Source organism: Centruroides vittatus, unplaced genomic scaffold, assembly GCF_030686945.1.
Source record: "Centruroides vittatus isolate TY-2023 unplaced genomic scaffold, ASM3068694v2 scaffold_1167, whole genome shotgun sequence".
In the NCBI taxonomy this organism is placed as follows: domain Eukaryota; kingdom Metazoa; phylum Arthropoda; class Arachnida; order Scorpiones; family Buthidae; genus Centruroides; species Centruroides vittatus.
Genome location: NW_027122671.1, coordinates 1,935,934 through 1,955,748, shown reverse-complemented (window position 1 = coordinate 1,955,748; position 19,815 = coordinate 1,935,934). Strand labels below are relative to the sequence as shown.

The window sequence follows — 19,815 nt, the reverse complement described above, 5'->3', positions numbered from 1 at the left end:
CTTTTGCCATTTCTTAATAATGAGATCTTTCTAAGACTGGTTAACTCTTTTGTCTTCTTTTCTTGTTGTAAACAATGAAAACAGTTGAAATATCAAACAAATACTTTAACTAACTTGCTGATGCAAACTGTTGGAAACATGTTTTTATGCAAATGATCTGATACTTTCCATCATCTATTTCCTCTGTCTGAATACTTTTGTGATGCGAAAAATTCAGTTTGAAATAAAATTATATTTCTCTTTTTGATTAACATTTTTTGCATATTTAAATATTTTTTTCTAGTGTAAAAAAGACTGAAGATTTTAGATCTGCTGTTATTTTTTTCCTATTTAATGTGAGAAATGAGTTACAACTAAAAACCTCTTACATCTTATAGGTGTCTTGATACTTTTGTGACCTAGTGTACATTATTATGAATCTTAACTTTTAAATTTATTAATAATTGCAAAAATTTGTTAACAAAAACAACATGTTATCATCTATTGTTTATTTCAACCTTAAATGAAGACCTGCATATGTCAAACTGATAATAGACAAATTGTCAAAATCAAATAAAAGTATTGTTTAAATAATTAAAGAAATCATAATTTAACAATAATTTTTAGCTTCATCAGTATTTAATAATATTGTACAGCAATAATGCAGTATTTAATATTTGTTCAAATGCTAATGAACAATTTTACAGAATGTCTTTAAAATGGTTTCATGACTAACAGCAAATGTCTAGCCTATAGGATGTAACATAACAATACATATTAATTAAATTATTATTATACTAAATAATGGATTAATTAATATATTAAAACTTTACGTGATCAATAGAATCTGATATAGTAAAGCAATCAAATATAATGTAAAATCATTCATGTTTAGGTTGTCCTGTCCTTTATAATCATGAATAACTATGTTTATATCTACTTAGTGATTTTATGATACATTTGTTATTTGTTTACTATAATGTCAAGCTCTATTGATTATATAACAGTTTAACATATTAATTAATTTATCAATTTGTATATTAATAATTTAATTAATACATATTGTTATATGTTATATTCTAAAGGCTGCCTATTCATTCTTAGTTTCATTATTTAAGCAGTAACTTTAAAGATGTTCTGTAAAACTGTTCAGTTTCAATTAAACAAAAGACAAATGATGTATTTGAGAACAAAACTTTGAAAATATTTATCAGATTTTAGAATGATATACATATGTATAATTTTCTCAATTTTTCACAATCCTTTAAAGTTGATAATTATAATACATTCAATAATATATTAACACACTTAATTTTTTTTAATTGATAAAATCACTGTTTTCCTTTAGAACAATTAAGGTTTCTTCAGTCTAAAATAAAATATATTTAAAATTCTTTTCCAACATGAGTCCAATTTATAAACACATTCAAATACAATATTTTAAGCAAACCACAATAAATAATTATTTAAAAAACAGTAAAAATAATTTTAAAGCAGAGTATGATTTTCTTCATTGTATTACTTTTCATAAATTTATGTAAACTTTAAATTCACTCTCATATTTAAGTTTTAATAATTTAATTTTCATATTTTAGAAAAGTTGTCTGAAATATGAAAGTATTTGTTAAATTAACAAAGCTAAAATGTAAGGGTGAATTTAGTTTACATAAATTTGTGAAAAGTAATGCAATGAAGAAATTACATAGTAAATAACAACTGAATATATTCATATGACTATATCTGAATTAATTAATAGTTCTGGAAGCAAATATCAGATGAAGGTCTGGGTAGCATAATGGGCAATGCATCTGCATGAGGGAGTTGCAGCAGCAGGAGTTTCAAGTCTCATCTGGCCAATTTTTTCTTCCAGAATATTCTAAATTTAATTCTAATTCAGTAAGAATTTTTCAGAGTCAGAACTGGACAAAAGAATACAAAATATACACAAACCTTATACTCAGTCCAGCAAGAACTAAATATCACTTTTCAAATGTTTTCAGCCTACCCCAAAGGCCTTCCTCGGGAACATTCAAATGAAATAGAATGTTCAATGAATTGTGGAGTAGGAAATTTAATTTTAGATCGAATATAAATTTAAACTGATTGTGTTAAGCAAAGAAGTGTAATGATTGGATAACCACCTTACAATTTTTTTATTCCAATTATTACATTTATCATGCAGTTTAATCACTTATCTGTAGCCAAATTTGTTTGTTATCTAATTAGTTATTAATCTGAATATAGCCTAAATGATAATTTAGATCATTTGGGAATAAAAAAATTTTTATTGTTAAAATGCAAACTTCTTTATTCCCAAATATTTATTTTTACTTAGAAGATCCAGCTTATTTAGAATTAAGAAAACCTGAGGAAGAACCCAGAAGGCGTTATGAAAATGTTTGTTTTTATTGCTTAGCCATACTTTGCACCGGTTATTGGTTGTAGAGAATCTAGTATGCAGATGTGTTTATTTTTACTGTTTTAAATAATTATTACTTATCATAATTTGTTATATTTTAAAATATTTTATTTTAATTTGTTTATGAATAAAACTCACTGTTTAAAAACAATTTGAAATATATAGTAGAATATATTTATTGAAATTACTTTAGATTCATTTACATTGATAACAATAAGCAGGATAAGTAAATAAGAATACAGTTAATGGAAATTCCAATTTTACTGACATCCAACATTAAAAGGACATTTCAAAGCAATTCAAAAATGTTTAAATTAAATATTTAGATTTAACGTCACTATTTGCTTGTCTCTAAATCGAATAACTGATGCACCAAAATTTCATCGCCATATTAATTTTGACGCGACACCACATATAGGGATTAAGATGTCGCATTGCGTCGCGTCGCTTCGAAAATTAATTATTATTAATTAATGGTAATTCATCTACTATTGTTTGCCTGTTGTATTGCCTGTTGCCTATTTTTTTGTAATATTGTTTTTAACTAGAAAGTAATTGAAGTAAGAAATGTTGGAAACTTAAATTCTGTGTACTATAAACAAATAACAAAGCAATTTACAATTAATGTTTAAAGCACTACTGAAGATAACAATTACATATTATCAGCAACAGAATGAAGACAATAGCACAAAAGAAAACTTAAAAATGTGCATTTATCTGAAAATAAAGAAAACTATAACAAACTGTGATTACAATATGTAAACTTTTATAAGTATTCATTTCATCTCATGTTTTTGGGTATGATAATTCTGGTAACATTAAGACAACTGAACAATTTCCATGATTATAATAATGAATTCTACTATCAAGAGAATATCCCAAAATGAAATAACACCTTTCACTGTTCCAGCACAATATTTAATTGTTTAAGAACGTTTTCGACTGACTTGATCAGTCTTCCTCAGTTAATCGTACAAACGAAAAAGAACTAAGAACTTTTTTTTTTACCTTTATATTCATTGTACATTTGCATGACGCGTAAGGCACATTACCGTTAAAGCGTGCAACCGCAGTTAGTTTTTTGTTTTTATATTTCGTAAATTCAAATTCTTAGTTCTTTTTCATTTGTACGATTAACTGAGGAAGACTGATCAAGTCAGTCGAAAACGTTCTTAAACAATTAAATATTGTGCTGGAACAGTGAAGGGTGTTATTTCATTTTAGTTTATCAATTCCAATAAGCATTTTGTTTTAATATCTCAAAAGTTACCAGAAATTATATAGTTATAATTTGAAATTCTGGAAACTAACAAAAAAAAAAAAAAAAAAAAAAAATCCAGTAATCAGTTGCATAGCTTTCCTGGATATTATGAGATCTTGTTTAAAAAAATTAATTTTTATAATTTTAATTACAATGTAACTTAAGTCTGACCCTACTAGAGATATACATGACCCTCTTTATCTCCCCACCCTCTCAACCTTTAACTACTAAAATTTAATAGGATCAATGCCCTCATATACAAGCCTCCATACCAAATTTCATTACTTAATCTTTACCTCATCATGAGATATTAAGTAAAAAAGATGCCAACACACACACATATCCATAGAATATTTTTGCTGTTTTTTTGGTGTTTTTTTTTTTTTTTTTTTTTGGATTTAGGAAGTCTCAAAACACAGGAAATTTGCAAAAAAAAAACTTGGAGGGTCAAATTTAACATGATTCCAATAATTTTCCTTGTTTTGTCTACATAACAGCTGGAAAAGTAAAAAAAAAAAAAAAAAACCCCAGCAACAAGTTGCTCAACTTTCCCTGCAACATTTTAAATTTTGGGAGAGCCATCTGTTATCATATTTTATTGAAAACACTTTTTATATTTTTAACTATTATAACATGGCAAAAAGCTTAATTTTAGGGATAGAGATAAGGTTTTATAAAAAATTGTAAATGCTAATAATGAGTAAAATTGTCTTTTAAGTTTGGTTTGACCTATTGGAGATACACATAACCCCATTATCTCCCCACCCTTCTATCTTTAATCACCAAAATTTAATAGCATCAATCACTCTAATAAACAAAACCTCCCTGCAAAATTTCAAAAATTGTTGACAAAAAGCACAGGAGTTATTAAGCTTCAAATCAGAGTGAATAAATTCGTGCCCCAACACAAACATCCATACATACAGAAATTATCCCCAAATTTTTTTGCATTTCTCGACATTTCAAGGTATCCTAAGACCAAAAATAAAAATTAAACTAATGGCCTATTCTTATAAAACAAAAGATTACTGAAACAAACTTCTTAAAAATAAATTAAAAATACAACAAAAACTTTTTAATAGAGAGAGAGAGAGAGAGAGAGAGAGAGAGAGAGAGAGAGAGAGTTCAAATTCACTACCATTTAATGGATTATTATTAAATTATTGAAATTATTAAAATGCAAAATTCTTTAAGTATTTTGTCAATATTAACTGAAGTAAAAGATTACAACAAATATATTCATGGCAACACTTTTCAAATATTTGTCATTTTTTCGGCTGCAATTCCCACCAAGAATTATTTAATATTTTGATTACTAATCACTTATATTTTAAAAACAAATAAATAAATAATAATAATATTTTCTGTCATTAGTAGTAAAAAAAAAAAAACTATTTTCTACCAAATGTAGTTTGAACTTTAAACAAAAATTGGAAATACTGTGGACACACTAAAAAAGTTCAAAAAGACTATAAAAGCAAAATAAGGCAGGCAGTCTTCAATTCTTAACTTTTCAGAGAAGAGTTTTGATGCTCAACTATTTGAAACCATTTTAGAATGTGGTTTAGAAATTAAATTCTAGAACAAAATCCATTACAAACAATGTAAAATTATTATAAATAAGTAGGTACAAAATTCAATGTGTCAATAACAATAAATTTGATCCATGTAAAAGCTTAATTCTTATAACAGCTAAGTTAAAAATTTTGTATTTTGCAAACTTTTGTGATTGATAGAACAGTTATAATAGCATTGATAATACTGTAATTATTAAGAATTTATAACAAAGCACAGAATGACATGACAAAAATGAATCATTTTTATTCTCACTTTATTATCCACATTATTTTCCACATATACATTATTTTCCAAATTAAATTGAAAGAAATATTATTTCAGAAGACAGACTATATTAAACAAAATATGCTACAGGTAGTAGAAAAATTATTATGAGTATTTGTTTTATTTTTGAGTGCAAAAATATGTAAATTCTCAAAGATATTTTGAGTAATATTAAAAAGAACTTTATCACTCTAACATAACTTTCAATATATTTACAAAACTGCCTTTGCCTAATAAATTTGCCAAAACTCCCAAATATTCCCTCTTCTTGACTCTTTCTTACAATTTAAAATCATGTAGCAAAACAGTTAATAGCCAAAGAAGCCATTTATTTAGAACAGCGTTTCTCAAAGTGGGCGATAACGCCCCCTTGTGGACGGTGAGTAAATCTAGGAGGGCGCTGGAGGCAGGATACTGAACGGTGACCAAAGGCAAAAGTTGAGGTCACTGACAGCTGTTCTCTTTCCTCTGTTAAACGGATAAGAGGAAACATTGCATTTAATGGTTTCCAGATGTTGAGAACAATGTACGGTAAGGGCACAAAGTGTGAGATTCATAGAAAAGTTTTCCTAAGAATATTTCCAATCCTTTCTCACACAAGAGAAAATGAGTTAGGGGGCGTTGGGATATAACTTTATGGAACAAAGGGGGCGGTGGATCGAAAAAGTTTGAGAATCACTGATTTAGAAGATAACTCCCAAAATAAAGAGTTATCTTCAAACCATAGCTTCACTGGCAAGCTATACAAGTATTTACCATTTATTTAGATATTAGCTTGTTTAGACTAATAAGAATTAGAAAATTTTCTTAAAAAAATAATAAAAGTAAAATTAAGCTGATTTTTTTAGATAAAACCAAAACCAGAAAAAACTGAACTAAATATCTCTCAAATTTTATAAATCTCTTTCTTAAAAGCTACAGAACTGCAATCTATTAAACTCTTTGAAAAAAGTATACCAAAAATTATAGAAAAAATTGTCAAAATGAGATATTCCAGTTTTCTGCTAACTTAACAGCAGCAACAAAGATAGCATGTTGGAAATAAAAATAGTAGTAGTACTTAAACTCTCAATAGTTCGATACTAAAGCTTTAAAAGTTTTTGTAGGACTAGTACACAAAAAGCTCTCAAAACAAGAACTGAGAAACATAAGCAAATTATAATTAAAGATGTGAATATTTAGTGATTCAAATCAACTGTGGATATTACAAGTACATGATCCAAAAGGTTTTACTGTTATGACAGCAAAAAAGTTTGTTATTGTTTATTCCAAGACATTTTTTTTTAATAAATGAAAGGTAGGAGGGTCATCTTTAAACTCTTAGATATGAATCTTTTTTCTTTTGAATTTCTAAACATAGAAGTAAAACAAATGGCAACTGATTATAACTGTATTTTAAGTTTTAAAAACCTTACTATATGGAGTATTTATTTGAAATCTTTAAACAGTTTAATTTTAACAGTAGAAACAAGAATCACAGTTTAATTATCACAATAAAGTCAACTGAATTCTTGTCTATTACTAGAAAACAGTAAAGAGTTCATATTTCCAATCTCTGGTTGACTTGAAATGCATTTCAAATGTCAGATTCTCTTGAAATTCCTCCTCATTCCTACTGGTGTTCTTACTGATGTCATTGTTAATCTGTTGTGTATCACTCTGGGTAACTTCACTATCATATGTTATCTTTTCACTCAAGTGTTCGTTATGATAAACTCCTGCCAAATAATGCTATACCATGGTCTATACCATTATTTAAATTTACTTTATTTTTTGTCATTACTATCTTTATACATTCTTTTAATTTGTCTTTTAATTGTGTTTTCTTCATAATCTAATACTTTTATTCCCTCCATATCAATATTACAATTATTTCCATTACAGTGTTCTAATAATGCTGAATTATTATACTTCAATAGCTTGTTTAATTGATAATTAAGAAATTGCTACAAACTATGAATAATTGTATTTTAGTTTTATTTTCCATTGACACTATAGTAGAAATTAAACAAGTCAAACTGCTAATAAGTTAAGAAGTTAGTCTTAAAAAATTTGGAAAAAATAAAATAAAATAAACTAGAAGATGTAGTCTGTCCCACATTGGTAACCACCATTTATTCACTTCTTGTGTTCCTGAATACAAACATTTGATGACCTGACCTTTCTTTTTAGGCTGCTTGGCAATCAAGTTTAAAAGCATTCCTTTAAAAAAGTATATATTCCTTTAAATTTTGAAAAATATCCAATTAAAATTACAAGGTTAAATTGAAACTGTGTTTTTTAAAGGAATGTTTTTAAACTTGACAGCCAAGCAGCCTAAAAAGAAAGGTCAGGTCGTCAAATGTTTGTATTCTGGAACACAAGAAGTGAATAAATGGTGGTTACCAATGTGGGACAGACTACGTCTTCAAATTAATTTTCATAAAATAAACTAGTTAACATATTATCAGTTTGACTTATTTAACTGTATCTTATTTTGTTGTTCATTATTTTTCTATAATTTTTTTTAATATTACATTATATAAACTTTTAAAATTTGTTTCATATTTATTAATAAATTAGTACTAATAATACTTTGTGGTTGATTTTAATAATACATGTGTTGGGTTTTTGTAGAGTTGTTTGTTTAAATATGCCTATACAATGGCTGGCCAAGTGCTTTATGTGGGAGTTTACAGGACAAGGGTACTTAATGCATCCCAAGCCGTAATGTTATACAGGGTGGGCCAACGAAAATGAAACAGCAGAGTGTTCGTGTTCGTCGAAGCAAATCGCTCAGACAGGTCAATTTTATTCTCGAGGGGACATCTTTTACAATAATGTTTTTGCGATTCTGAATACAACAGACAACAAAAAATTTTAAAAACTCATTTATTTTGTATTAACTAAACAAACATTTATTTAGAAAAAAATGTTTGTTTAGTTAATATTCAGAATCGCAAAAACTTTATTGCATAAGATGTCCCCTTGAGAATAAAATCGACCTGTCCAAGCGATTTGCTTGGACGAACACGAACACTCTGCCGTTTCGTTTTCATTGGCCCACCATGTATATACTGCTAATGTTATATATCCAAGCGTAATGTTATATATACTGGAAGACAAGATTGGACCGGAGATCTGGATAGCATAATTGGAACACATCTGCATGGTAAGCAGCAGTTGCAGGTTCAAGTCCTGTTCTGGGCCGATTCTTTTCTTCCAGTTTAATCTAAATTATTTAATTAAAATTATAATTATTAAATTTATTATGAGAGGGTGCCTAATGCTTCCCTCTAGTGTCAAAATGTTTGGTAATTTATTAGTATTATAGCTGTTATATAGCCCAATGGCATACACATAAAATGCTTTAGTAATCTGTATCGAGTTTTTGTAGAGTTGTTTGAATTTTGTACTTTTATTTACTTTTATTTCATTTTTCTATATTGTTATTGTTGTGCTAACCAATAAAAATTTAAAACAAAGCATTGTGATCTAAGTTTGTTTCAAAACTGGTCACATCCAAACTTGAGGTTCTTATAATAAATGTATTATCTGTGCTGGATTTCCAAATTTATGGCTACAGTCACATTGAAAGTAATACGTAAACATACAAGTATATGCTATTAAAAATATCTTTTCTTAAGGATTGGTCTATTTTGTAAATTTACTTAAAATGGATGTAGCTGGTATTGTAAATAGATGTTTTATTTAATCTGATCTTATTGTATCCACAGATAGGAACTTATTGATAATTTAACAATAAATTGCAAGGATAAATGAAATCATATCTACATTCTATCAATATAAATACAATAATTTAACATTATGTAATTATCAATGGTTAACAGGAGAAATCAGTTTGTTTTTTAAATATTAATTTTTCAAATATTTCCTGAAATTAAAGATTAATTTAATAATATACTATATATATTTAAATAATTTTGTTACATTACGTAAAATAAAATTAGCAAAACTAACATTAAAAAACTTTTATTTGACAATTTTCTTTTCTTTTTTTCAAGGAAAGAAAGAAGTTGCTTTGAAAAATAAAAACAAATATCAAAATACATTTTTAACCTATTGAATATATCAATGCATTATAAGAAAAATATGTTCAATCAAGACTTACTTTTAATGGTAAACTATATATTATTTCATGGGATACATATTTAACAATTATTTAATAAAAAATTTGTGAAATAAAAATAATTGTATTTTTTTTTTTATTTCTCATTGGTTGTGTATCACATGATATGCAAAACAGCTAATCAACTGTTTTCTGTTTAGGGACAATAAAAATGTATAATCTAACAATAAAAATTACATTCAATTCAAATTTGTTTATCCTTTTTAGCTTCAATAAATAAGTTCCAAGTAATATTTATTTTTAAGATTAATTATACTCTAAAATTTGAACTAGTTTTTAAATTAAAGGGGAGAAAGGCTATACATAATAAAGTGTAAAGAATAAACAAATTTTACTAAACTAATATTTAAAAAGCAATGTCAAGCATAAATTTACATAGAGAGTTTTTTATATTCATCTTATCTTATTTTAAATAATAAATTACCTCTCTTGCTGCAAGTATAATTGTTGTGAGCTGAGATCTGTCACCCCATTCAGCCAAAAATGTCATTGTAAAAGATTCAAGATAAATTCTTGATACAAATACCATTAGTTTTCTTTTAAAAGTCTTTATTCTTGTAGGAGTCACAATTCCAGTTTCTATATCACTTCCAGTTGGATCATTCTCATACTATAAATTAGGAACATCTATTAAAAAATTCATTCAAACACAAATGTGAAAATCATAAAATTATTCACAATGCAATATGTTGGAATTAGTAATAAGAAATTATTTAATAAAATTAAGTCTTTAAATTAAGGAAAAAATCAATTACAGTAGAGCGTCGTTTATCCGAATCAATTGGGGACCGAGATTGTTCAGATAACCGATTTTTTCGGATAACCAATTATGTACGAAAAAATATATTATATATAACCTATCTGATGTTGAAATTTTTCTCCGTTGCATGTCGCTTCGTGTTGAATTTTCATCGATTTTAAGCCTAACAAAAATTTTTATAATAATAATCGAGGCTATTGTATCATTAAAAATTATTTCTTTATTTTGTACAAACAAAATAAATATATTGAAAAATATAAAAACAAAAAAAATTATACTTTAGAAGTTAATCTAGTATCAAAAACGTTCGATTCAGCACGACACAGTCCGACTGGAAAGCTTTCAGATAACCGACGCTCTACTGTATTTAATATTAGTTCTGTAAGTATACTATAACAACATAAACTGCATTTTTTTTTTTTTTGTCTAATTTTTGTCTAAATTTAGTGATTATAAAATTAAATTGAGATTTGTAGTTGGTTTGTTTTGTCAAGACTACTCTCACTGTATATTATGATATAAATTAAAAAAAAAACAGTTTTTTTCATTTAAAGCTATTGATTATTTCACAATTTCTATAACTGTATATTATTTTTATAATTGTTTAATATGTCTATGTATAATTTCTTCCAATACTAAACTCCTATTAATATCAATGAGAGATTTATCTAATAAATAAAACAAAAATTTTTCTTTGTGTGTAGCAGCATTCTCTATTTGTGCAGGTTGTATTGAATTTCATCTTTTCTCTGTCATGTATATACTTTATGTATATACTTTATCATGTATATACTTTCCTATGAATCCATTCCATCATATTTTACAGAAAAATTTGCAAAAACCCACAAATTTCTTTCAAGTCCAATAAAAGTTTATTTTAGTAAATGAATCTGTGATATCACAAAAACATGTTCTAAATAATTATGTGCAACAGGCTAAAATCAGCTATGGTTCATTACTATTTGATCAGTGCCTCTTCCTCTGAATATCAGTACAGTCAACTTCTATCAATAAAAATTGCTAGGAAAACAAGAGTTAGTTCACTTTATTGAAAATTCATATGAATGGTTTTCAAGATCAAGGTCAAGACTATAATTTATGCAGTTAAGACTTAATAAACAATCAAATTCACTAAATTATAATATTTTGAATTAATTTACAAAAACAAATTAATGTTCTAAATTATTTTCAAATGAAACAAAACAAGGAGATGGCGTTTGCCGTTGAAGTGTGGAACAGTAAAAGCTAAAAGAAATCCATGATTTTTTTCTGTTGAAGATTGTTTGAAAAAGTAGAAAATACATTTTAGTGCCAAAAGAGTAAAAAAAGGAGCCAAACTTGGAGCAAAGTTGCCAAACCTGGTATCACTGTATGCACTCCCTAAATGCAAACTAGCACATTTCCATACTGCATCCATTTAAAGAAGTGGGCATCTAAAAATTTCTGGTCTAAAATTTTTCCACGTCTATTGGATAGAATTTAAAAATTCTATCCAATAGACGTGGAAAAATGATATATTGAGGAACAACTGGTGTGGATTTAATTTCCATAGTTTAAATAGGAATTGTTCAGGGATCATTGAAGTTGAATGTTATTCCAGAAACAATAGATCAAGATTTCACTGTATATTATATTAAAAAATTTTACATATAACAACTTTTCAAAATTGTTTATAATATCAAATAATTCAAATTATTTCAATCATTAATTAACACTATTAATAAAATACTGTTAGTAAATATTTGATACATTTATACTAATGAAGAACTGACTAAATCAATATGAACCTGCACATGATCTTAAAAACTGTTTGCGAATATCATTTTTTGTTCGTAAACAATTAGTTTTAATTCAAAAATTACTACATTATCTACTGTTATGTTATTTATTTTAATATTTTTAATATTTATTTTATAAAACAATCTTCTATAAAATAAAATTGAACTATCAATATAAACATATTATGACATTTTGAATAAAACTGATATTTCTATAAATAATTAAAAGATTCATTCAAAGTTTTTAATAATAAACAAATATAATATTTTTAAATGAAACTATTAAACCTTCCTCAGGCTTTAAGAAAAAGTGCTAAATTGTTGGTTACTGAAAAACAAACTATAAAATTAAAAATATAACTTTCAAGATGATGTGTGCAACAAATATTTCCAAATTATTTAATTATATTATATAAATTTTAGTATAATCATGAGCTATAAATCACGCCAATCTTATTAGTAGTACTGAGGTTTTAATTTCAAAAAGATAAGATTTGCAAAACATTTAAAAATTTTACAATTATAAATAAATAAGAAACTCAACTCATTTGAACAGAGAATAAACATGTCAGTTTTCTGACATGTAAGTTCGTGACTGACTGAATATTCAGGGATGTGGTGTTTCCACCCAGTGTGGTTATATTCCTGAATGCTTTTCAATGAGTTTAAAAATAAACACAATGTAAAAAAAAAAAAAAAATAGCACTATCAGTTGATCCCAGAATGAAGCAGAAAAACAAGACCATCAGACTCAAACTAGACTATGTGAACAGCCAGAAGATAAGAAAAAATATTATTTAATACTTTTTTTTATATTGGGCACTGTCATGTGTATTAATGGTTTTGACATATTGATATGGCAACTTCTTGCACAATGTATTGATATGGTATTGCATTTTTATGATACTTTTACTCACTCAAGTCTATGAAAGCCATGAGTCAGGCAGATGACCTACACTCAGCAGTTTCTGAGCTAAATTTCTAATTATTATATTTTAAATTTACTGAATTTGGAAAAAGCGCAGTCTATATTCAAATTAATAAGACAAATTTATTAAATATTATAAAATTTCTTATTCTAAATTCCTTATGCACTATTTGACACATTTAAAAGTATCAAAGCCAGAAGTGAGTGAAGTTAACAAATAACCATACCTTTAAGCACTTTTCTAGCACAGTTTTTCTTTCAACAAACTTTTTGGCTTTCCTTACAAGCCTGCTTTAGAGTCAAAAATTTGAAACTTTAGCATTCTAAATTAGAATGTTAGCAGGTGCAATGACATATATCTAATAAATTTTAAAATATGGAATGATCAGGCTTCATGGGACAGGGTATTGTCAAACCCCAGGACTTATGCAATGGCTCCAACTTTGATATATTTATAATATCATCTTCTATGCTAATTTATAGGTTGTGGATACCTTGTTAAATTTTTCAGGTTCTCATGAAACGATTTCCAGGCAGCTGATTTATGGATTCATAATCATTGTGATTTAGGCAAGTTCCTTTTAAACAGGCTTTATACATCTCCAGTGTTTCTAAACTTTTAAAGTAGTGCTCATTAAAGGACTCAATGCTCATCTAAACGTCTGAGGTAAACTTATAAGGTAAGCCAGATTTCTTTGATAAGAGAAAAAACTGTACTGGAAAAGTGTTTAAAGGTGTCATTATTAATTTACACATCACTACTATTTTAAAAATTAATTATTTTAAAGATAACTAATATATTAGGTCAAACAAAATATTTTCAAAAAGTATTATGATATGTAATACATTTTTAAATACAAACTAAAAAATAATCAAACTTTACCTCGTTTTCTTGCTTACTAACACTTTTTTGAACTTCTTCATATTCTTCTTGTCCTTCATTTGGAGACATATCATATCCTAAAATTAAATTAAAATTCTCTTGTAAAAAATTTTTCAAAACTGATTTTTTGTATTATTGTAATACTAAAATTTATTTAATGTTAAAACATTACCTTCTTTCAGCATTTTTAAGCCAAAAATTACAAAAAGTACTGTAGATATATAATGGGTATACATTCTTGGAATAACTGTTATTGCAAAACCAAGACAAGCTACAAAAACAACATTGATTATTTTATAATGAAATTTATTAAGTATTTAGCAAAAATAAAAAATGTATCAAAACAATCAAAACTTACATAAAAGTAATCAATGAAAATGTTAAGAGTAATAATTTTTTCTTAATTTATTTTCTATGATTATAATAGATAACACACAAAAAAAAAAAGAAAAAGAAAATTCAATTAGGCCTCGCACCTATTGGATCCGGCGCTGCTTCAGGATGTGCTTTCTGTAGTTTTTAGTGTTTATGACCTGATCTTGAATGGCAACTATAAAATCCTCAGTCTTGCCAAACAGACAGTAGTTTGATGTAGTTTTGTGTCAATATAGTCCTGAGCTAGGTCATAGGCATGCCTGCTATGAAGTACCTTTTGGACCCATGACTTATTATTGTTATTAATACAATGCCAGCAGTAATTAATTTTTTATTCAAATACAGTAGACTCCCATATAATGCGGGGGATACATTCCACGTTGTAGGAAATCTTGTTATAGAGACATATATTATTAGACCAACTTATGCAAGTTCAAACATGTCTCTAAATTTTATCACAAAGGGTCAAAGATTTCCCAAACATTTTTCCAAAATTATAGAGGAAGGCAATTATATAGCAGAACAAGTCTATAACGTTGATGAATTTGACTATTTACAATGAAAAAATATTTTTTAAACTGGCTTCACTGTTCATATATACACAACTGGTAAGTGTATATTTTTGCTTTTCTAAACAAAAAATCTGAAACTATGTGAAAACAAAATTTATCTTACACATTATACGGGACTGTTTATCGTGCTGTATGAGTTCTAGTCGCAAAATTTTCGTCAAGTTATATGGGAGTCTACTGTACTTGCAAAAAGTACAGTAGACTCCCATATAACTTGTCTAGTGTTCTGTGCAAAAAACAATACATTAAATGATGAAATATTATTATTATGGATAATGAAGAAAATTGGCAGGAGCCTAACTGCATTTTTTCCATAGGATCATGCTTCAGTAGCCAAATTGCCATAACTGGAATTTCCCAATGATCATCATTCCTGCAGATAATGACTGACTGACTGTATTTGAATTTTAATTAATGCATTATTATTATTGTCATGTTTCATTTTTTGTTTTTATTTTGTGAAATTTTTGTTCTGCTATTTAACTTTTGCTGAATTCTATTCTAGAACCTGAAGTTGGCTGTTTAAAGCAGCTTACAAAATTCATTTGCTTTGAATTTATACATTAGATCATAAAGATTTTTACTTTCTTTAATAGATGATAAGTTTAAATTATTGAAAAATAAAAAATCAGTTTCTTATTCAAGTTAAAGAAATTAAACAACACTCTTCTAAACTATAGAATAAACATAGTAAGAAACTTAAAGAAAAATTATAAAATAAAAAAGTTATTGCCAAAAAAAATTAAAATTCAGTAAACAGCAAAGTAAATAAATACAAAAGAATGTAATACTGTTATTGTTATTAAACTGGTTAATTACTGATATATAACTGATTTTTGTTTTTACTTCTAGTCACTAACAGAGACTAACAGAAAAATTACAATTTCATTCAGCAATGTTTTTACAATTAATATATTTTTAAAGAATAGTATAAGCTGAAGCTTGTCCTTTTCATGAGCAAAACTGCTTCATTTAAAAAATTTTTATAAATTATTTATGAAGGTCATATAAATTATTAACATAGTTTTAGTTCATAACAATTTCAAAAATTTTAATTAAATTTTATTACATTTAATTAATAATAATTCTAATTTTATTTATTATTTTAATGACACAAGAGAAGAAGGGGAGTAACTTTCTTTCTATTCCCAGATTTTGCTAATTTTTATTATATAGTGGACCTATCACCCATTGGGTCACTTACTTAAAATTTATAAAAAATAAAAGATATAATAATAGATAACACCAGCAATTTATAGATTCATAATGCCTCTGCATATTTATTCTAGAATATTTTCTAGATTATTCTAGAAGTTATTCTATTTGAATGCAACAGTCATTCGATTTGTATTTTTTCCAAAAGAAGGTTGGTAAAATACAGGTGCGTATACAGGAAGGGTTTAGAAGTGTAGAAAGGACAGATAGATGGTCATTCAATTTTATATATATAAATAAATTTGAAATAATTACAATTCACATTATCTATCTATAACTCACACAAAATCCTCAATGCTAATTCCAGCACTAGATTCATTAATCAGACAAATGTTTTCAGCCCCATTTAGGTACCTTTGTCTGGTAGTACAGCCCTTCCATCAAACCCAACTTATACAAAATAAATTAAAAGCAAAAAGTGTGTTCTAAGGAAACATTCCATTGATGGAGTGACAAAAATATTTAAATCAAATGTTTCTGCGTGGATTTTCAAACATGGAATTAAAAGGTAATTTATGAGAATTCTCTCCATCAGCAAAGTGATGTAAATTTAAAAAAAACATAATCAGAAAGTTTTAAAAAGCAACATCATATAGAATGATTATTAATCATATTGATAACCTTTGTTTAATTCCAGTATTGATTTAATAATAATGAATGTTTTCGAACAGCTTGACTGTCTTGCTTCAGGTCAGTTGTGTGTTCCATTTAGAATGCTTGCTCTATAGCATTTTACATTTTAACTGAATTCAAATTTCAAAAATAATAATAATTCTTTCTCTTTAATACAGAATGATGTCATTAGCAGAAAAAAAACTATGATAACTTGGTAATCCATCCACTGATTTTAACACAACTTATTTTTGTTTCTATTCTCATTTGGGTATAGGAGTCTTAAAAATGTAGAAGTATGTATCTTGTAATGGTTTTTCCTGTATTTAATTACAACTAAACACACTTCTAGTAGTATATAGATGGATTTTAGACATTTTAATAAATATTAAAAAGGTTTAATTATATGTCAAAAAATCAGTTCGATTACACTATACTAAAAGAAACTTCCAGTAGTATTTTTTGCAAAATCAATCATACCTGATAATATGGTCATTATGGTAAGAGCAGACATTGCACCAAGCAAAACAGTAACTCTCGAATATCTCATTGCCATGATAGCTGCAATAAAAAATGTTTTATCTCCAAGTTCAGAAACAATAATTACTGAAAATGATGCTATTAATGCATGAAAGAATCCATTTCCCGGTTTCCAAAATTTCTGAAGAATTGCAGCTGGTCTCTTAAAATCGCCAGCATTCTGAAATAAATTTTAAATATTTTAACATATATTACAAAATAAAACTATTCGAATATTCATTTATTTTGTTACTAAATCATAAGACTAAATTATAGTAAATACTTTACTTAGCAAACAATCAAAAATTTTTATCATATAATTTGTAGTAAACTAATAATGTGGAGTGATAAAAAAACCACAGTTTAAATACTAAAGAACTGTTGAGTGTAACTTCAACGTAGGTAGGTAGTAATAGCCCAGATTGACAACAATGAACAATATAATGATGTACGAAAGAAAAATAATTTCTTACACCAAATAATTCTTAATATATAAAAGTTAAGACCATGCTATTTCTAAACTCCCTAATGCCCCACTCTGAACTAGTTGTTTCATTAGCCATAGAGGCAAAAAGAATAATCAGCAAAATACTGGGTGCTTTATTGACAAAGTCATATTATTTTTATAAGATTGATGTTGTGTTCCTCTACCTGTCTGTACCCTATTTTGAGGCAGTAATAGAGTGCTACTATTTAACCAAAGTTTGTCTAAGTAACAGGTCTTAGAAATACATGAATCTCTATTCCTAATAATAAAAAACAATTATTTTTGCTTCAACAATCAAATTTAACTTCAGAAAAAGTGCATACCAATGGGCTCTCTTTCAGCAGTCCTAGCTGAGTTAATGAGATATATTGAAGTTTGAATTTACAATTTTTTCTGCTCCTCTCATAAACTGGTATCAACAGTTATATATTTGATATGTATATGATATACTGTATTTACTCATATATAAGGTGAGGTTTTTATTCATTTTTTATTGCTTCAAAAACCTAGGTTGTCCTATACACATGAGTGACAGATTCATTGCATTTTTGCAATAATTTTTCTAAACCGTGTGTTTGCATTTTTTACCAGATGCTCACCCTCTGGTGTTTAAAAACAAAAGTATTTTATCTGGGTCATTTCAATCGATATCTTCTAACCTGATTACCAGTGTTAATAAACACTCCCACTCAACAAACATTTATCTCTGGTAAAGCTTAAATTTCGGGAACAAATATTTTCGGCTTCACCTGAGGTCTGCTTCAGGTTAATTGAAAACAGGATTCCAAACTTAGAATGACTTTCCTTGGAACAACTTCAAATGCTGAGTTTCAAAATAAATTGGAACGTATTGAAATCCTGTTTTCAATTAACCTGAAGCAGACCCTGAGCAAGGCAAAAACGTTTGTTCCTGAAATGTAAGCATTAACAGAGATAAAGGTTCATTGAGTGGGAGCGTTTCAATCATTCTTGTGTATTGTCAGGAGTAAAGATGAATAGCAATAGGAAAAGCAAAGCTTTTGAATTGAATTCCAATTTGAAATTCCAAAATCACATGGGAGCCTGATATAAGTTTTAATCCATTCCCACGTGAAAACAGATGATTATTTGGAAATCAAAATTCAGAGAAACTCATAAGTGTAATCAAAAAAGGGTGGATTTGACTGTTAAGAATTGGCAAAAAAAGGTTCCCGATTGTCTCAGCTTTACGTGAACAAATTATGTTGTCGATTTTACAAGATTTTTCCTTAAAGTTTAAAATGCCAGTAATTTTTGTAAGACAATGTGTGCATTTACGTGCATTTGACATTTTATTTGTGATTAAACGAAATAAAATTAGAATTGTATTAATAAATCTAATTTTCTTTATTTTGATCTTTAAAGTCACACCTCATCCTATATGCGAGATCATCTTATAAGTGAGTAAATACAGTATTATTGGCTTGGGATGGAACTGATGTCAAGCTTTTATAAATTGTACAATTATCACTGATATACACATCAATCAATATTACTATAGAAAGAGAAAAAAACAGCAGCATCAATTTCTTAGATCTTTTAATGTAAAAATTGCCAAGGACATTTGTTTTAGTGTACATCACAAGTTCAGTCTATATCTTCACATCATACCTGCTATTTTCCTCCAACTACCTGGACATATAAAGAACACCATAGCTGCATTTATTCATAGGGCCTACATACTGCTATCCTTACAATATGTAATACACAAAGAATTATAGTTTATTGCTACAGCCATATATAATGCAGGATACACTCATGCAAAATTCAAATAAACAGCCACGGGCATAAGAAACTCTTCCCACAACAGTAGAAGCAAATAAAGGGGATCTCAGTTTTATATGCCCATCTAACTCATATCTTGGGACTGTGTCTGATGCATCACCAGTTTTGAAAATTAGAATTTAACTTTCCAATAAAACCACAATTTTCCTTATGCAGAATACTATGTAATGATAGAGATGATTTATCTAGTTTAGAAAAATCAGGCATTTACTTAGTTCTCTTACAACACCAAAACAGTGATGCACAGATGGTT

The 19,815-nt window shown here is 27.2% G+C and overlaps 1 protein-coding gene across 1 annotated transcript in view; it reads right to left on the bottom strand.

Moving 5' to 3' along the window:
• LOC136986746 (putative divalent cation/proton antiporter TMEM165) overlaps positions 1–19,815 on the bottom strand; it is a 46,519-nt gene that overhangs the window by 9,846 nt on the left and 16,858 nt on the right. The window contains exons 2-5 of the mRNA XM_067284354.1: positions 17,234–17,453; positions 14,152–14,250; positions 13,980–14,056; positions 10,055–10,240 (exon numbers count right to left, since the gene is read on the bottom strand). Coding sequence (XP_067140455.1) covers positions 10,055–10,240; positions 13,980–14,056; positions 14,152–14,250; positions 17,234–17,453 — 582 coding nt within the window. The remainder of the gene's footprint in view (positions 1–10,054; positions 10,241–13,979; positions 14,057–14,151; positions 14,251–17,233; positions 17,454–19,815) is intronic.